Consider the following 16,745-nt stretch of genomic DNA (forward strand, 5'->3'; position numbering starts at 1 on the left):
GCCAATGGAATCATGGCCTTTATTGCAAAGAGGATGGAGTATAAAAGCAGGGAAGTCTTGCTGCAGTTATGCAGGGTATTGGTGAGGCCACACCTGGAATACTGCATACAGTTTTGGTTTCCATATTTTCAAAAGGATATACTTGCTTTGAAGGCAGTTCAGAGAAGGTTCACTAGGTTGATTCCGGAGATGAGGGGGTTGACATGAGGAAAGGTTGAGGAAGTTGGGCCTCTACTCATTGCAATTCAGAAGAATGAGAGGTGATCTTATCGAAACGTATAAGATTATGAGATTGACAAGGTGGATGCAGAGAGGATGTTTCCACTGATAGGGGAGACTAAACTAGGGGGCATAATCTTAGACTAAGGGGCTGCCCATTTAAGACTGAGATGAGGAGGAATTTCTTCTCTCAGAGGGTTGTTAATCTGTGGAGCTCGCTGCCTCAGAGAGCTGCGGAAGCTGGGACATTGAATAAATTTAAGACAGAGATAGACTGTTTCTAACCAATAAGGGTTTAAGGGGTTACGGAGAGCGGGCACGGAAATGGAGCTGAGTCCATGATCGGATCAGCCACGATCGTAATAAATGGCGGAGCAGGCTCAAGAGGCCATGTGGCCTACTCATGCTCCTATTTCTTATATTCTTATGTTCTTAAAATAACTCTGTGTTGGCACTGAATCCATTCAGCCCCTGGGACGTAGCTGGTTGCCGCAGAATTGGCTGTACCCATTGAACCTGTAGCAACATGTCACACACATATCTCTGCTTTTGTGCAGCAGCAACTATCATTATTGGGAGGGGATTACTTCTGTCTTCCCACCTGCTTTAATTCTGAACCACAACCAACATTCTCACTTAACTCTCTGTTGCTGATTCTCCAGTGTGACTTCCTGAAGTGTGGCACCGTATCTACCATGTTTTATCAGAGATGGCTTGGCTGTTCAACAACAATTTGTATCTTTACAGCGCCTATAACGTAGTGAAACATCCCAAGCCGCTTCGCAGGAGGCCATAAAATTTGACCCAGAGCCGCATAAGGAGAAATTAGGGCAGGTAACCAAAAGCTTGGTCAAAGAGATAGGTTTTAAGGAGTGTCTTGAAGGAGGAGAGAGAGGCGGAGAGTTTTATGCAGGGATTTCCAGAGATCAGGGCCTTGGCAACAGAAGGCAACTCTAACTAGGTTTGTATTTACTATCTTGAGCCAACTGAACGGAATCTATTCCTTCAATCTATCAACGTACAGCTTCATCCATCTCTTATTTCAGATTTCACCGGAACAATACGATGAGGCACTCGCCCTAAAGGCTCGGTGTGGAAGGTGCAAGGTCCAATTTGGGGCTGAGCCATTTCGAAGAAATGGGCAGGATCCTGAGCTGGGGAAATCCCACCATGAATGTTAGGTGTTGGCTCATCAATGAGCTTGGCTGTGGAACCCCTCACAATCCCATTGCCTGACGACAAGTACTGCCGGAACTCGACTGATGAAGAATGATGAGGAACAGGAGGGGTGTGCACACTTTCTTCCTCTCTCCATCAACAGTCCTTGTGGATCACCAACTCCAAATCCTGCTTTACTCGGTCTCTGAACCACAGAACTCCTCCGACCCCCTTTTCTCCTATAATCTAAGCTTGTCAGCACCCAACAACCATTTATTTGTTTACCATGTCCTCTCGCCTACTGTTTTCAAGCATTAATTAGTATCCTGCACTGAGTTTTGTCCGTTTTTCAAAACACACAAGGGAGACCTATAATTCTGCCCTCTTGAGCATCCCCGATTATAATCGCTCAACCATTGGTGGCCGTGCCTTCTGTTGCCTAGGCCCCAAGCTCTGGAATTTACTGCCCAAACCTCTCTACCACTCTTTCCTGCTTCAAAACGCTCCTTAAAACTAATCTCTTTGACCAAGCTTTTGGTCACCTGTGCTAATATCTCCTTATGTGGCTCGGTGCCAAATTTTAAAATCTCATAACAATCCTGTGAAGCGCCTTGAGACGTTTCACGATGTTAAAGGCGCTATAAAAGTACAAGTTGTTGTTGTATATCATCAAGGCTATGCTTTGGAAGGCAGAGATAGAGAACCACAGGTAGAATGACAACACACCCCCTCTTCATCGCTGCTCATTATCTGGCTGCAGGCGAGGAAATCTTCGTACTGGGACCATGGGATCACTGGTTCCGGGAGTTCCCTGAGGTAAAGCTTGAACAAGGAGGCCACGGTGTGCACATCTGTATCCCTGGAAGAAAAGGGAAGTTTCAATATAGGAACTCTGAATCACGATACTACAAACTCCACAGGAAAGGAAGGGTTTCAAAGAACTTACTCACAGATAAACCTACAGATTTAAGCTCATTTACCATGAGATAAAGGCATCTCTGGACCTAGCCACTTGTAATTTATTACAAAGTTTTCATTGCCGGGAATGAATTTTACACACTACAGGTTAAAGTCAGTCACTGGATGAAATTGCATAGGTTAAATGGGGATCACATGGCAATTTCCCTTCTAAATTTCCCTTAACCCAGTCTGGGATGTATATCTTCTCTCAGTGACGAGCACTGATGTCTGGCACATCTTATTTTCCCCAATTGATTTACACCTTAAATTGAGTTCAGTTCTGTACACAACAAGCAATTAAGAAAGCAAATGATATGTTGGCCTTTATTACAAGAGGATCTGAACACAAGAGTAAAGACATCTTACTGCAGTTATATAGGGCCCTGGTGAGACCACACCTGGAGCATTGTGCACAGTTTGGTCTCCTTATCTCAGGAAGGATATACTTACTATAGAGGGAGTACAACAAAGGTTCACCAGACTAATTCCTGGGAATGGGAGAATTGTCCTATGAGGAGAGATTGAGTAGTCTAAGCCTGTAATCTCTAGAGTTTAGGTGATCTCATTGAAACATACAAAATTCTTACAGGGTCGATGCAGGGAGGATGTTTCCCCTGGGCTGGGGTGTCTAGAACCAGGGATCTCAGTCTCAGAATAAGGGGTCGGCCATTTAGGACTGAGATGAGGAGAAATTTCTTCACTCAGAGGGTGGTGAATCTTTGGAATTCACTGCCCCAGAGGGCTGTGGAGGCTCAGTCGTTGAGTATATTCAAGACAGAGATCAATAGATTTCTGTATATTAAGGGAATCAAGGGATATGCAGATAATGCAGGAAAGTGGAGTTGAGGTAGAAGATCAGCCATGATATTGAAAGGCTCGAGGGGTCGAAAGGCCTACTCCAGCTCCTGGTTCTTATGTCCATATGTCCTTATGGGATTAGAAGGGAGACTATTCATGAACATAGTTTCGGGTGGGGTGGAGAGTGCATATAGTGTGATGCACAAGGTATCACAATTGTGTGGGATAGGCTGGATGGACCACAGAGTCGTTACCTGTATGTTTGTATGTAATGTCAGTGCTGAATACCTGGTCACTCTGGGCACCCAATGCTACCGTGAATCACTCCTAGGCCATATATACCATGAGTTAGATGCAGCTGAAGCTCCCTCTATTCTTCCCCAACCGCATTCCTCCACCCCAAACACTGAAGAGCTGTACAGGATCAAGTTCCTGGTTGTGAAGCGAATATAAGACTTTGAATCAAAGCCATGGTTCCCTACATAAGAACATAAGAATTAGGAGCAGGAGTTGGCCATTCAGCCCCCCAAGCCTACTCCGCCATTCAATTAGATCATGGCTGATCTTCTACCTCAACTCCAATTTCCCACACTATCCCATTATCCTTTGATTCCCTTTGTTCCCCCAAATTTATCAACCTCTGTCTTGAATATTCTCAACAACTGAGCCTCCACAGCCCTCTGGGGTAGAGAATTCCAAAGATTCACAGCCCTTTGAGTGTAGAAATTTCTCCTCATCTCAGTCCTAAATGGCCGACCCCTTATTCTGAGACTGTGACCCCTGGTTCTAGACTCCCCAGCCAGAGGAAACATCCTCCCTGCATCTACCCTGTCAAGCACTGTAAGAATTTTACATGTTTCAATTAAATCACCTTCTTAAACTCAAGCGAATATAGGCCAAGTCTGCTCAATCTCTCCTCATAGGGCAATCTTGTCATCCCAGAAACCTTCAGTGCACTTCCTCTAAGGCAAGTATGTCTTTCCTTGGGTAAGGAATACCATAACACTGTAGGTAATTTTGAGTTTGTGTGATAGTGTAAAACGTGTGATTGTGAAGAGCCATCAGATTTCGCACCCCATCCGGTTTTTATTGCCGTTGATGTTTTTAATATTACCCGATGACCTCAATGGAAAGTAAGATCGGGAGAGGTGTATGGCGGACGATGGATGACGGATCTGGCCCATTTTACTCCACCGCCTAACGTTAAGATGAACCCTAGTGTCGTGTGTCATATCGCCAATTGGTAATGGGCTTGAGCAGTGCAGTGCTGTAAGACGAGCTCGCTCATTGTTTAAAAGTGGCTATTTGCCTACCGATCAAAAGACGGCCTCTCTCCAGAGTCGAAGGCATCCCTCAGTTCTTTCACAAGGTTGTCTTGCCCGGGTAACCGAAAGATTCCTTCCTCGTTCAGTCCGTGCTCCCTCATGAAGTCTGCGCATTGCTCCACTATAATGGGTACCAGGTGAGGCCCAAACTTCTGCTCATACGCTACCGTGTCAGCCAAACGTTGGCCAAAGACAGCTGAGGACAGAGTAAGGCTTAAAGTGAAGAAGATATTCTGATCTCTGACACTTTACATTTCTTGCAGCTTGATGGATTTGCGCGAAACAGAACCTGGTGATACTATCAACTTTGGGCCTGATACACTTCATAGAATCGTAGACACTTGCAGCTCAGAAGGAGGCCATTCGGCTCATCGTGCCTGTGCCGCCTTTTTTAAAGAGCATATAAACATAAGAAACAAGAGCAGGAGTCGGCCATTTGGCCCCTCGATCCTGCTCCGCCATTCAATAAGATCATGGCGATCTGATCATGGACTCAACTCCACTTCCCCGCCCGCTCCCCATAACCCTTGACTCCCTTATCGTTCAAAAACCTGTCTATCTCCACCTTAAATATATTCACTGACCCAGCCTCCGCAGCTCTCTGGGGCAGAGAATTCCAAAAATTCACCACCCGCTGGGAGAAGAAATTCCACCTCATTTCCGTTTTAAATGGGTGACCCCCTTATTCTGAAACTATGCAGTTTGTCGCACAGCCCCCGCTTTGTGTCCGCAACCCTGGAAGTTCCACATTCTCCAGTACCTGTCCAAATCCCTTTGAAAATTATTGATACAATCAGCTTCCACCACCTTTTCAGCTCGAGCGTACCAGATCCCCAAAACTCTCTGAGTGAAAAACAATTCTTCTCATCTCCCCTCTGGACCTTTTGCCAAATGATTTTAAATCTGTGACCTCTGGTTTTGTATTAACAGTTTTGGAAGGTCTGAAGTGAAGGGTGTGCGTTCTTGCATACTGAATACAGAGGCTCCAATCAGCCAATCTTCACTTTACCAGCGTTATCCCCTGCTTATATATAAAATCCTAGCTTGATACAAGAGTCTGTTCATGTTATGCATACATTTCAAGCAATTCATCAGCTGTCCAGATTCACTGTTGGATTTAGACACCAGTATATACTGTTAAAATCATAAAAGTTGGCTCAGTTTTGGACACCATGGTCATGTCCTTGAAGCTGTTCCCTCCCCACCGCCATAACTTTACCGGAAGAGCAGTGGAGACTCTTACTTACTCCTGGGAACAGCTCCAAGGAAATTCACAGACACATGCCAATGCAGGCAAATGCTGTATTTTCTCTTTCCAAAGGACACTGAAGATATCTAGCCATGGCTTAGTGTCTCCACTCTCGCCCACAAGTCAGAAGATTGTGGGTTCAAGTCCCGACACCAGAGACTTGGGTGCATAATCTGGGCTAGCACTTCAGTGAGTGCTGCACTGTCGGAGGTGCCGTCTTTCAGATGAGACGCCAAACCTGACCCCTGTCTGCCCTCTCGGGTGAATTTGCAAGATCCCACGGCATTATTCAGAGAAGTGTAGGGGAATGGTCCCGTTGTCATGGCCAATATTGATCTCTCACCCAACACCTATAAAACAAATGATATGATCATTTATTTCATTGCTGTTTGTGGGAGCTTGTTGTGTGTAAATTGGCTGCTGTGTTTCTCTATATTAGAACAGTGACGACACTTAAATAAAAGTACCTCATTGGCTGCAAAGCGCTTTGGGACATCCCGAGGTCATGAAAGGCGCTATATAAATGCAAGTTCTTTCTTTCTATCTAGAGACAAAATACAACCGGCAGGAATTTCCTGGGCTGTTCCGCCAATCTGCTGCTGAATCTTTGATGAAAGATCAATGAAAATGCCAACCAGATGTGTACACGGGATTTCCACCAAGGTTTTGGCTGCGGATCAGAGGAAGCCCAAGTGGAATTCCTGGTGCTTGTACAAAGATACTGAGCTAAACTGTCGACAACTGTATCCGTATCAGAAAGAGGAGACACCGTGTAGTGCTGTGAGTGCAGCAGTAATAGTCATCATCATCATAGGCAGTCCCTCGGAATCGAGGAAGACTTGCTTACACTCCTGAAGTGAGTTCTTTGGTGGCTCAACAGTCCAATACGAGAACCACAGTTTCTGTCACAGGTGGGACAGATAGTCGTTGAGGGAAAGGGAGGGTGGGACAGGTTTGCTGCATGCTCTTTCTGCTGCCTGCGCTTGACCTTTTCATGCTCTCGGTGTTGAGATTCGAAGAGCTCAGTGCCCTCCCGGATGCACTTTCTCCACTTAGGGTGGTCTTTGGCTAGGGACTCCCAGGTGTCAGTGGGGATGTTGCACTTATCAGGGAGGCTTTGAGGGTGTCCTTGTAACGTTTCCGCTGTCCACTTTTGGCTCATTTGCCGTGGAGGAGCTCCACATAGAGCACTTGCTTTGGGAGTCTCGAATCTGGCATGCGAACTATGTGGCCTGCCCAGCGAAGCTGAGCGAGTGTGGTCAGTGCTTCAATGCTGGCGATGTTAGCCTGGATGACGATGTTGGTGCGCCTGTCCTCCCAGGGAATTTGTAGGATCTTGCGGAGACATCATTGGTGATATATCTCCAGCGACTTAAGGTGTTTTCCGTACATCATCCATGCCTCTCAGCCATACAGGAGGGCGGGTATTACTACAGCCCTGTAGATCATGAGCTTGATGGTAGATTTGAGGATCTGGTCTTCGAACACTCTTGTCCTCAGACGGCCGAAGGCTGCACTGGCGCACTGGAGGCGGTGTTGAATCGCCACATCAATGTCTGCTTTTGTTGATAAGAAGTTCCCAAGATATGGGAAATGGTCCATGTTGTCGAGGGCCATGCCATGGTTCTTGATGTCTGGGGGCAGTGCTGTGTGGTGAGGACAGGCTGGTAGAGGACCTTTGTCTTATGGATGTTTAGCGTAAGGCCCATGCGTTCAGCCTCAGAATGTGCACAGACGCAGGCGTCGTTCGCGTACTGTAGCTCAACAACAGAGGTTGGGGTGATCTTGGACCTGACCTGGAGGATGCGCAGGTTAAACAGCTTCCCACTGGTTCTGTAGTTTAGTTCCACTCCAGCTGGGAGGTTGCTGACTATGAGGTGGAGCATGGTAGCGAGGAAGATTGAGAAGAGGGTTGGAGAGATGATGCAGCCCTGTTTGACCCCGGTCCGGACGTGGATTGGGTCTGTAATGGATCCGTTGGTAAGGATCTCGGCCTGCATGTTGTTGTGAAGCAGGCGAAGGATGTTGACAAACGTTTGGGGGCATCTGAAACGGAGGAGGATGCTCCATAGACCCTCACGGTTGACAGTGTCAAAGGCCTTTGTAAGGTTGAAAAAAGCCATATAGAAGGGCTGGCGCTGCTCCCTGCATTTTTCCTGCAGTTGCCATGCTGCAAAGATCATGTCCATTGTGCCCCGTAGAGAACAAACTCTGCACTGCGACTCTGGGAGGAGCTCCTCAGCCACAGGGAGAAGACGTTTGAGGAGAACTCTAGTGACAACTTTCCCAGTGGTTGATAGCAGGGAGATTCCCCTGTAATTGCCGCAGTTGGACTTGTCCCCTTTTTTAAAGATGGTCATGATCACTACATCTCTGAGATCTCCAGACATGCTCTACTCCCTCCATATGAGAGAGATGAGGTCATGTATCCACGGCAACAGCACCTCTCCGCCATACTTTAGTGCCTCAGCAGGGACTCTATCCGCTCCCGTAGCCTTGTTGTTCTTGAGCTGTATTATGGCTTTTCCTACCTCATGCAATGTTGGGGTTTCACTGAGATGGTGGCAGGTTGCATGCTGCAGGATGGAGTCAAAAACACTCGAGTCAAAGGCAGAGTCTCGATTGAGGAGATCTTCAAAGTGCTCCTTCCAGTGGGCCCTGACTGCCTCGGTGTCCTTGATGAGTGTTTCCCCATTCTTGGCCGGCTGTGGAGTGGGGCCTTGGGAGTTTGGATCGTCAGTGGCCTTGACTGCGATGAAGAATCCTCACATATCATGGCTGTCGGCCAGTTGTTATATCTCCTGTGCTTTCTCCATCCACCACCTGTTCTTTAGGTCCTGGGTTTTTTGTTGGACCTCAGCCTTGAGCCGTCTGTAATGTTGAATTGCTGCTCCCGTGTTGGGTTGTTGCTTGAGGCTCAGAAATGCTCTGCGCTTGCGATCTATTAGTTCTTGGATCCCCTGATCATTCTCATCAAACCAGTCCTGATGTTTTCTGGTTGAGTGACCAAGTGTCTCTTCACAGGCACTGGTTATGGAGGCCTGGAGGACAGATCAAGCGCTGTGGGCATTCAGCATCTCAGGGTCATCAAGGCGCGCCAGGTTAGCTGTGAGAAGCTGGCTGTATAGGTCTTCCTTAGCTGGGTCTTTAAGTGCCCCGGCATTGACTTTTTTGCAGCACTGCTTCTGCTGCCCCCTCCGCTTTAGGGCTATATTAATGTTGATGATGTATCGGATTAGGCGGTGGTCCGTCCAGCAGTCGTCAGCTGCTGTCATGGCGCGGGTGATGCGCACATCCTTGCGATCCCTGGCTCAGACGATGACATAGTCGAGCAGGTGCCAGTGTTTGGAGCGAGGGTGTTGCCATGATGCCTTGTATTTGTCCCTCTGGCGGAACAGGGTGTTGGTGATGAGGAGTTTGTGTTCCAGACATTTTGTCAGGAGTAGGGTAGCGCTGGAGTTGGCTTTCCCTACCCCCTCTCTGCCAATCTCGCCTCCCCAGAGGGTTGTGTCTTTGCCGACCCTGGCGTTGAAATCACCCAGGAGGATCAATTTGTCACCCATGGGGACACGGGACAGGGGTTTTTTGAGATTGGAATAAAAACCCAATTTGGTGTCACCCATTGCATCGAGTGTTGGGGCGTACGCACTGATGACTGTGGCGCATTGGTTCCGGGATAGGGTGAGTCGAAGAGTCATGAGGCATTCATTAACCCCGCAGGAGGAGTCTTTGAGGCGGTCGACCAGCTCATTTTTGATGGCGAAGCTGACTCCGTGAAGGCGGCGTTCTTCCTCTGATTTTCCTTTCCAGTAAAAAGGTGTAACCTCCACCTTGTTCCTTGAGCTGGCTTTCCCCTGCCCCCGCTGGGTCTCGCTTATGGCGGCGATGTCGATGTCAAAGCGTCTAAGTTCCCGGGCAACTATGGCGGTGCGGCGTTCCGGCCTGTCGCTGTTGGAGTTGTCCATGAGGGTCCTGACATTCCAGGTCCCGAATTTCATTTTAACGGAGTGGAAGATGCCTGTGCGTGAGTTCTTTTAACATGCAGTGGCCGTTGCACACCAGCCACCACACGGGCTTAGCTGAGCAAGGTCTTGGTCCAGTGGCAAGGGGGTCCAAGACGACTGGAGACCAGGCACTGCTGTATGGGCATAGTTGCCTACGGCGAGATGTTGGCCGCAAGCTTGGCTCCGAGTAGCGCCCTTGATGGTAGGTGGCCCAAGGCTTGGTTGGAGGCAGGCATTAAGAAGGTCAGTTGCCCGCTGGAGCTCCGAGGGATGTTTTAAAAGTTTCTGCCAAAGTTTAAAAAAATAAGAGTTTTCCAAAGTTATTTAAAGTTTCCCCAGAGGATTTTTAAAAAAATTCTCCAAGTTGTTTAAAAGTTTAAAAGTTTTCCCAAATTGTTTAAAAAGTTTCTCAAGTTGATTAAAAGTTTAAAAGTTGATTAAAAATTTAAAATGTAAGTCAGTAGTAGGTTACTCCCTTGGCACTGCTCCATGGGCACTGCCAGCCCTCTGCAGCTGCACAAAGCCCTGGCCAGGCCACACCCGGAGCACCGCGGGGAAGTAGAGGCCCAATAATCCCCGAAGGGGGACCGAATGCTCGGACGCCGCTGGGGAGAGGCCTGGACACCGTGGGGGAGAGGCCTGGATGCCGCCGGGGGCCTGAGTGCAAGCTGGGTGTGTTGAGCAGTAGTTGCGGGTAGTTTCCTGTGTTGTCCTGGGCTGGCCCCGGAGTCTCTTCAGCCGGTTAAACGCCGGCCACGGAGTCCCTCCGGCCGGTTAAATGCCAACCACGGAGTCCCTTCGGCTGGTTAAAGTCATTGGAAACCAAACTCACTTTGACAAAAGCAAAATACTGCAGATGCTGGAATCTGGAATGAAAACAGAAAATGCTGGAACTCTCAGTGGGTCAGGCGGCATCTGTGGCGAGGAAGCAGAGTTAACGTTTCGGGTCGATGACCCTTCATCAGAACTGAAGAGATTTCGTAACACGCACTGAAAGGGGGAGGGGAAGAAAGAACAAAAGGGAAGGTCCGTGATAGGGTGGAAGACAGGAGAGATCAGAGGGACAAAGGGGATGATGGGCCAAATTTAACTCGTAATAGTACAAGTTAGAAAAACATTAGTCTAGATAGGGTGTGAATGGCGGGATAATGACCAACTGCCATTGGAGACAAGGAGAAAAAAAGAAAGAAACAGGTTCTGAGGGGGAGGTGGAGGGGGGGGGGGGGGGGGCAAAGATTGGCAGCGGTTACGTTCTGAAATTGTTGAACTCGATGTTGAGTCCAGAAGGCTGTAAAGTGCCTAAATGAAAGATGAGGTGCTGTTCCTCGAGCAGACTAACTTTGACCTGTTCATGATTTTAGTCCCATGCGCATCCACTCCAGTTGGTTGCAGTCATACCTGTGACAGGTAAATTCCAAAGCTGCTGTAAAGTCTGACGCACAGACATATGCCAGGCAATTGACTGGCCACAGGGCTTAGTTACAGGGCTTCAACACCAGTGTTCATCCACAGTGTCTCTGTTGAGTTCAGTCCATTATTCAGAATACCACTATGCAAGGGGCTGAAGAATAACAAATCGCAGGGAGTCGACTCTCCCGTCTCACCTGTTTAACACACACCCAACTATTGTGGTGCTAATCACAGTCCACTGCCTTCAAAAGAAAGAAAGACTTGCATTGATATAGCGCCTTCCACGACTACCGGACACCTCAAAGTACTTTACAGCCAATTAAGTATTTATTGGATTGCAGTCACTGTTAAATGTGGGAAACACGGCATCCAATTTGCGAACAGCAAACTGCCACCAACAGCAATGTGATTATGACCGGATAATCTGTTTTAGTGATGTTGATTGAGGGATAAATATTGGCCCAGGACAGCAGGGATAACTCCCCTGCTCTTCTTCGATGAGATCTTTTATGTCCACCTGAGAGAGCAGACGGGGCCTCGGGTTTAACGTCTCCTCAAAAAGACGGCACCTCTGACAGTGCGGCGCTCCCTCAGCACTGCACTGGGTGTGTCAGCCTAGAGTTATGTGCTCAAGTCCCTGGAGTGGGACTCGAACCCACAACCTGCTGACTCGGAGGTGCTACCCACTGAGCCACAGCTGACACTGTTCAACAAAGCAACAACTACTTGCATTTATATAGCACCTTTAACATAGAGAAATGTACCAAGGAGCTTCACGGGAGCGTTATCAAGGAGAATTTGATACCGAGCCGTGTAAGGAGATATTGGGACAGGTGACCAAAAATTTTGGTCAAAGAGGTAGTTTTTAAGGAAGGGAAAGAGCTAGTGAGGCAGCGAGGATTAGGGAGAAAATTCCAGAGCTGAGGGGGTCCCAGCAGTCGGCGGAGCGATTAAAATCGGGAATATGCACATGCTCGACAAAAACCAGCGGCGACTTGCGTTTATACCGTGTCTTTAATGCCAACATGGCTGCATGGCGAGTAGACAAGGAGCAAGGTCAGGAGGGTTTAGAAAGAGTGACGGAGAGTTTGGTGCAGGGCTGAGTTTTGGAGAGTTGGTTAAAGGAGGTGTCGAGGTTAAGGAGAGAGGGAATTCCAGAGAGTAGGGCCCAGGTGGCTGAAGGCTTTGCAACCAACGGAGGGACAATGGGTGGGGAGAATATAGGGCTGAAGGAGGTTGCAGGGAGGTAAGTGTGGAGCAAGGCCATGGAAGGATTTGAAGATGATGAGACGGATTTAAAATTTAATGTAGCGGGGGGAAATGTGGGGCCAATATAGTCAGTGGCAGCAAGAGTGTTGGGTGAGCGGGACTTAGTGTGGGACAAGTTATGTGCGACACATTGGAATTTATATAGTACTGGAGCCATCAAGGAGAGCGTTGAAGTGATCATTGGGGAATTGAAAATTCCTGAGTGTATGTTTTTATCAGAGAGTAAAATAATCCACAATGTGATTTTGTTACTGAAGTTCTGAAATACACCTAAAGCAGGCCAGGTGAACAGGTCTCTTCAATAGCCGTTAATGGTGTCATTGTTTGGGAGGGAATATTTTTTGTCTCAAAGTGACTTGTTCATGTAGAGGGCTGTCTCACACCTTTCATGAACTGATAGACATAGGTCGGAACACATGAGTCTATATTTCATTTGGCAGCCAACAAGGTCCCTGTGGTGAAAGTAACAGAGGCCTCATTGTCTTACCTTTGATCATAAACTCTTTGTGCCACAAGAATAGTTTCCAAAAAAGGATCAGTCAGACCCACGGTAACTACAAACACGCACTGTTACTGTCAGTCTGGTAAAAGTTCAGAAAGCCTGTAGCAATCAGCATGTTCCAGCAACATCTCAGTTGCAAATAGTCGTCTGGCCAAAAATTTGGTCAGTGACCACTTTGGCTTCCCTTCTTAACTTGCTAGTTTTTCATTTGTTCTTGAGTCCTTTTCCATAAGATTGGGATCGTCACTATCTTAGTTTCTCACCGTATCTTAACGTTTTTGGAGCTTTTCAAAGGAAAAAAAAACAGCTTGAAGTTTTAATTTTGTAGTGCAAGTCAATATGTACCAAATGGCACAGATCGTATCCTGGGGCTAATATGTATCCCTCAATCAACACAACAAAAACAGATGATCTGGTCATTATCACATTGCTGTTTGTGGGAGCTTGCTGTGCGCAAATTGGCAGCTGCGTTTCTAACATCATCATCATCATAGGCAGCTCATCGAAATCGAGGAAGACTTGCTTCCACTCCAAAAGTGAGTTCTCAGGTGACTGTACAGTCTAATGCGAGAATTACAGTCTCTGTCACAGGTGGGCCAGGCAGTGGTTGAAGGAAAGGGTGGGTGGGGAGTCTGGTTTGCCGCACGCTCTTTCCGCTGCCTGCGCTTGGTTTCTGCATACTCTCGGCGACGAGCCTCGAGGTGCTCAGCGCCCTCCCTGATGCTCTTCCTCCACTTAGGGCGGTCTTTGGCCAGAGACTCCCAGGTGTCGGTGGGGATGTTGCACTTTATCAAGGTGCAGCCTGTAAAGCGCTTTGAGACGTCCAGTAGTCATGAAAGGCGCTGTATAAATCCAAGTATTTCTTTCTTTGGCAAGCTTGTGACGCCCAACCTTATGGTCAGAAAAATGAAGGGATTCTCGTGACCTCCAGTGCCAATGTAGTGGATTTTGTTTTGGAAAAGGCACAGCATCCTATCCTCATTGAGAGACTGACCTTTGGCGGCAGCAGTTATGAGTTATTCAGCTGACTACATGACTTCCTCTGATGACCTGAAGCATCAGAGCATGATAAATGGTTGTCTGTCTAATTGCACGGCACGGAAACAGGGCTCGCTCGGGGGAAGTTTGCTTGGCCTCGCTCGGTGTTTCTCTTCTTCAATCCTGCTGCAATCAGCATTATCAAAAGGGATGTGAGTCTTTTTGCTGTTGACACCGACAGTCCCTCCACAGAGGGGAGCACCCCGTGTCCTTATTTACATAATCGGGTTGGGCAATAAATGCCAGCCTTGCCAATGACGCCCATATCCTGAGAATACATTTTTTTTTTAAACGGAATCAAATCTGAGATAAACTTGTTCCAAAGTTCTTCTCTAGGTATGTGAAACAAATCTTATCTGATGACCGATAGGAAGGGTGTGAAGGCTTTGGATAAGGTATGGAAGAGATTTACCAGAATGGTTCCAGGGATGAGCGACTACATTTACGTGGAGAGACTGGAGAAGCTGGGGTTGTTCTCCTTGGAGCAGAGAAGGCCGAGAGGAGATTTGATCGAGGCGTTCAAAATCATGAAGTGTTTGGATAGAGTAAATAAGGAGAAATTGTTTCCAGTGTCTGAAGGGTGGATAACCAGAGGACACAGATTAAGATGATTGGCAAAAGAACCTGAGGTGACATGAGGGAAAAACTATTTTACACAAGTGGTGAAGATTTGGAATGCACTGCCTTGTAGGGTGGTGCAGCGTGGAGACCCCGACCTGCGTGAGAACACCAGCTCAGGGCCATAAAAGGAGCAGTGTGGAGGCCCAGGAGCAGTGTGGAGGCCTCGGAGAGCAGCGTGGAGGCATACTACTTCAGGGAGCGGTGCGAGCTGGTGCAGGAGGGCAACGGCAGCGAAGAGTGACGTCATCAAGGTCCAGGTCGGTGAATGGGACATGGGCAGATACGGCAGGAGCAGCAAAGGAGCGGCGAGAGACTGTAGAGGGACATGATCGGGAACCAGGAGAGGTGTGAGTTCGGGGCCCAGGGGCAGCACGGGCCCAGCCCACACTGCGATATGTGTGTGCACTAGGTCTGTGCAGCGGAGCAGGTCTCCAGTCGCCCTGCCACTGGACCAAGACCTAGCTCTGTCAAGCCCGTGTGGTGGCTGGTGTGCAACGGCCATCCCAAATTAACAAAATCCACGCACATACATCTTCCACCCTTGAGGATGCAGTTCAGGTCCTTCATTGAAACACCTGTGAGCTCATCCTTTTTTGGCATGGAAGCAGGTCATCCTCGCTTCGAGGGACTGCCTGTGATGATGTTGATGATGGGTGGAGGCCTTCAAAAGGGAACTGGATATTCAAGGAAATTCAAAAGAGCAGAGGGAGTGGGACTAACTGGATTGCTCTTCGAAAGAGCCGGCGCAGACTTGATGGGCCGAATGGCCTCCTTCTGTGTTGTACTATTCTATGATTGAATGCGGGTGAAAATCAATTAAAGGGGAGGGCCGCTGCGCGCTCTGCAGTGCCGTTAGCGGCCGCTAATGGGCCACCGGGGACGCCCTCGACTGGGCCAACAGCCCGGCACCCAAAACGGAGGGCCTGGCCGCAGGACGGCGGCCTGGTCGAGGTGCGGACCACTTTGGTCGGCCGACAGAAAAAGTTGGCTTCGATTACCCCCGAAGCTGACGGTGACATCGGCGAGCGACATCCTCGCCGCCCTTGGGGGCACAAATGGGTCGGGGCGGCGAGGGTTCGGCGCGCACAGCCATGACGTTATCGACGTGCATGCGCTTGTCCGGGGCTCAAATCGTGGGGCCCCCCCAAACCTCCGGTGTAATTTCTCCGGAGGCGCTATCGACCTCCTCCTCTGGGTGGTAACCTCGTTGCACCCCATTAGCGCCCCCTGGAGGTGTTAATGGGGCTATAAAAAAGGGCAATTTCGCCCCCTATGATTTTATCCTTAAGATCTGCAACTGTAACAATAGAGAATTGACCTCACTTGCCATCAGCTATTTTAAACACACGAGATTTCAAGAGTCTTTCGAATGTAAGTGGGCATTCCCCGCCAGTCTAGGAAACCAGAGCAACGGAAGTGGGAAGAGAGCGGAGGGTAGTGTCTGCACCAGTCGTCCTATGGATTACAGCTTTTGCAGAAACCTGTTACTCTGTCTGGTATACTAACCATCCCTTCAGGAAGTCGCACCTGTAAATCTGCACAGATTTCTAGTTGTCTTCCTGAGGTTAAAGAGGCAACGACTTTCATCCAAGCTCAGCACAAGGCCAGCTTCAGCGGAAATCGGCACGCTAGGATTGACAGGCCCCATTTGATAAGTAAGCTCGATGGGAACGAAGGTTCAAATGTGAAAACTCTCAAACCTTAATGAGATCAAATGTTTCAAAAGGCTTGCAGTTCAGCACAGAGATTGAGAACAATTGGACCAAACGATTGAAAAGGTTTTTGCAAACACACCTGTACCTGGGGCAAAACTGCTAACAAAAGGGTTCCAAATTCTCAGGGTCGTGCTAACTATTGGCGGGCACGATGTTAATCAGGCTTCAGGGTGTTGGAGGCCCAGTCACCTCCCTGTTGTTCATGATGAGATGCTCAGTGTCATGGCAACGGTGACATCCAGCTGTGGAGATGCTGGCAGACACCGTGGGCTGAACGCGATTCAGGTTCTCAATAAAAGCAAAATAAGTGCATTTGCAGCGTGCAGGCGAGTGGGAGGGAGGGGCGTGGAGCGGGCGGTGGGGAGTTTGGCTCTCCTGTGGCCTGGCTGGAATCGCTGGGAGACGTCGCATTTTGTGAAGAGCGATGGACTGCTTTCTTGCTCTTTTTCGTTTCGTTGCATGAAACGTCAGATTTAC

At 48.4% G+C, this 16,745-nt stretch overlaps 1 protein-coding gene across 1 annotated transcript in view; it reads right to left on the minus strand.

The window, feature by feature from the left end:
* LOC139234764 (rho GTPase-activating protein 25-like) overlaps positions 1 to 16,745 on the minus strand; it is an 86,136-nt gene that overhangs the window by 20,537 nt on the left and 48,854 nt on the right. The window contains exons 5-6 of the mRNA XM_070865456.1: positions 4,449 to 4,656; positions 2,104 to 2,236 (exon numbers count right to left, since the gene is read on the minus strand). Coding sequence (XP_070721557.1) covers positions 2,104 to 2,236; positions 4,449 to 4,656 — 341 coding nt within the window. The remainder of the gene's footprint in view (positions 1 to 2,103; positions 2,237 to 4,448; positions 4,657 to 16,745) is intronic.

Source organism: Pristiophorus japonicus, chromosome 22 (genome assembly GCF_044704955.1).
Source record: "Pristiophorus japonicus isolate sPriJap1 chromosome 22, sPriJap1.hap1, whole genome shotgun sequence".
Lineage (NCBI taxonomy): Eukaryota > Metazoa > Chordata > Chondrichthyes > Pristiophoridae > Pristiophorus > Pristiophorus japonicus.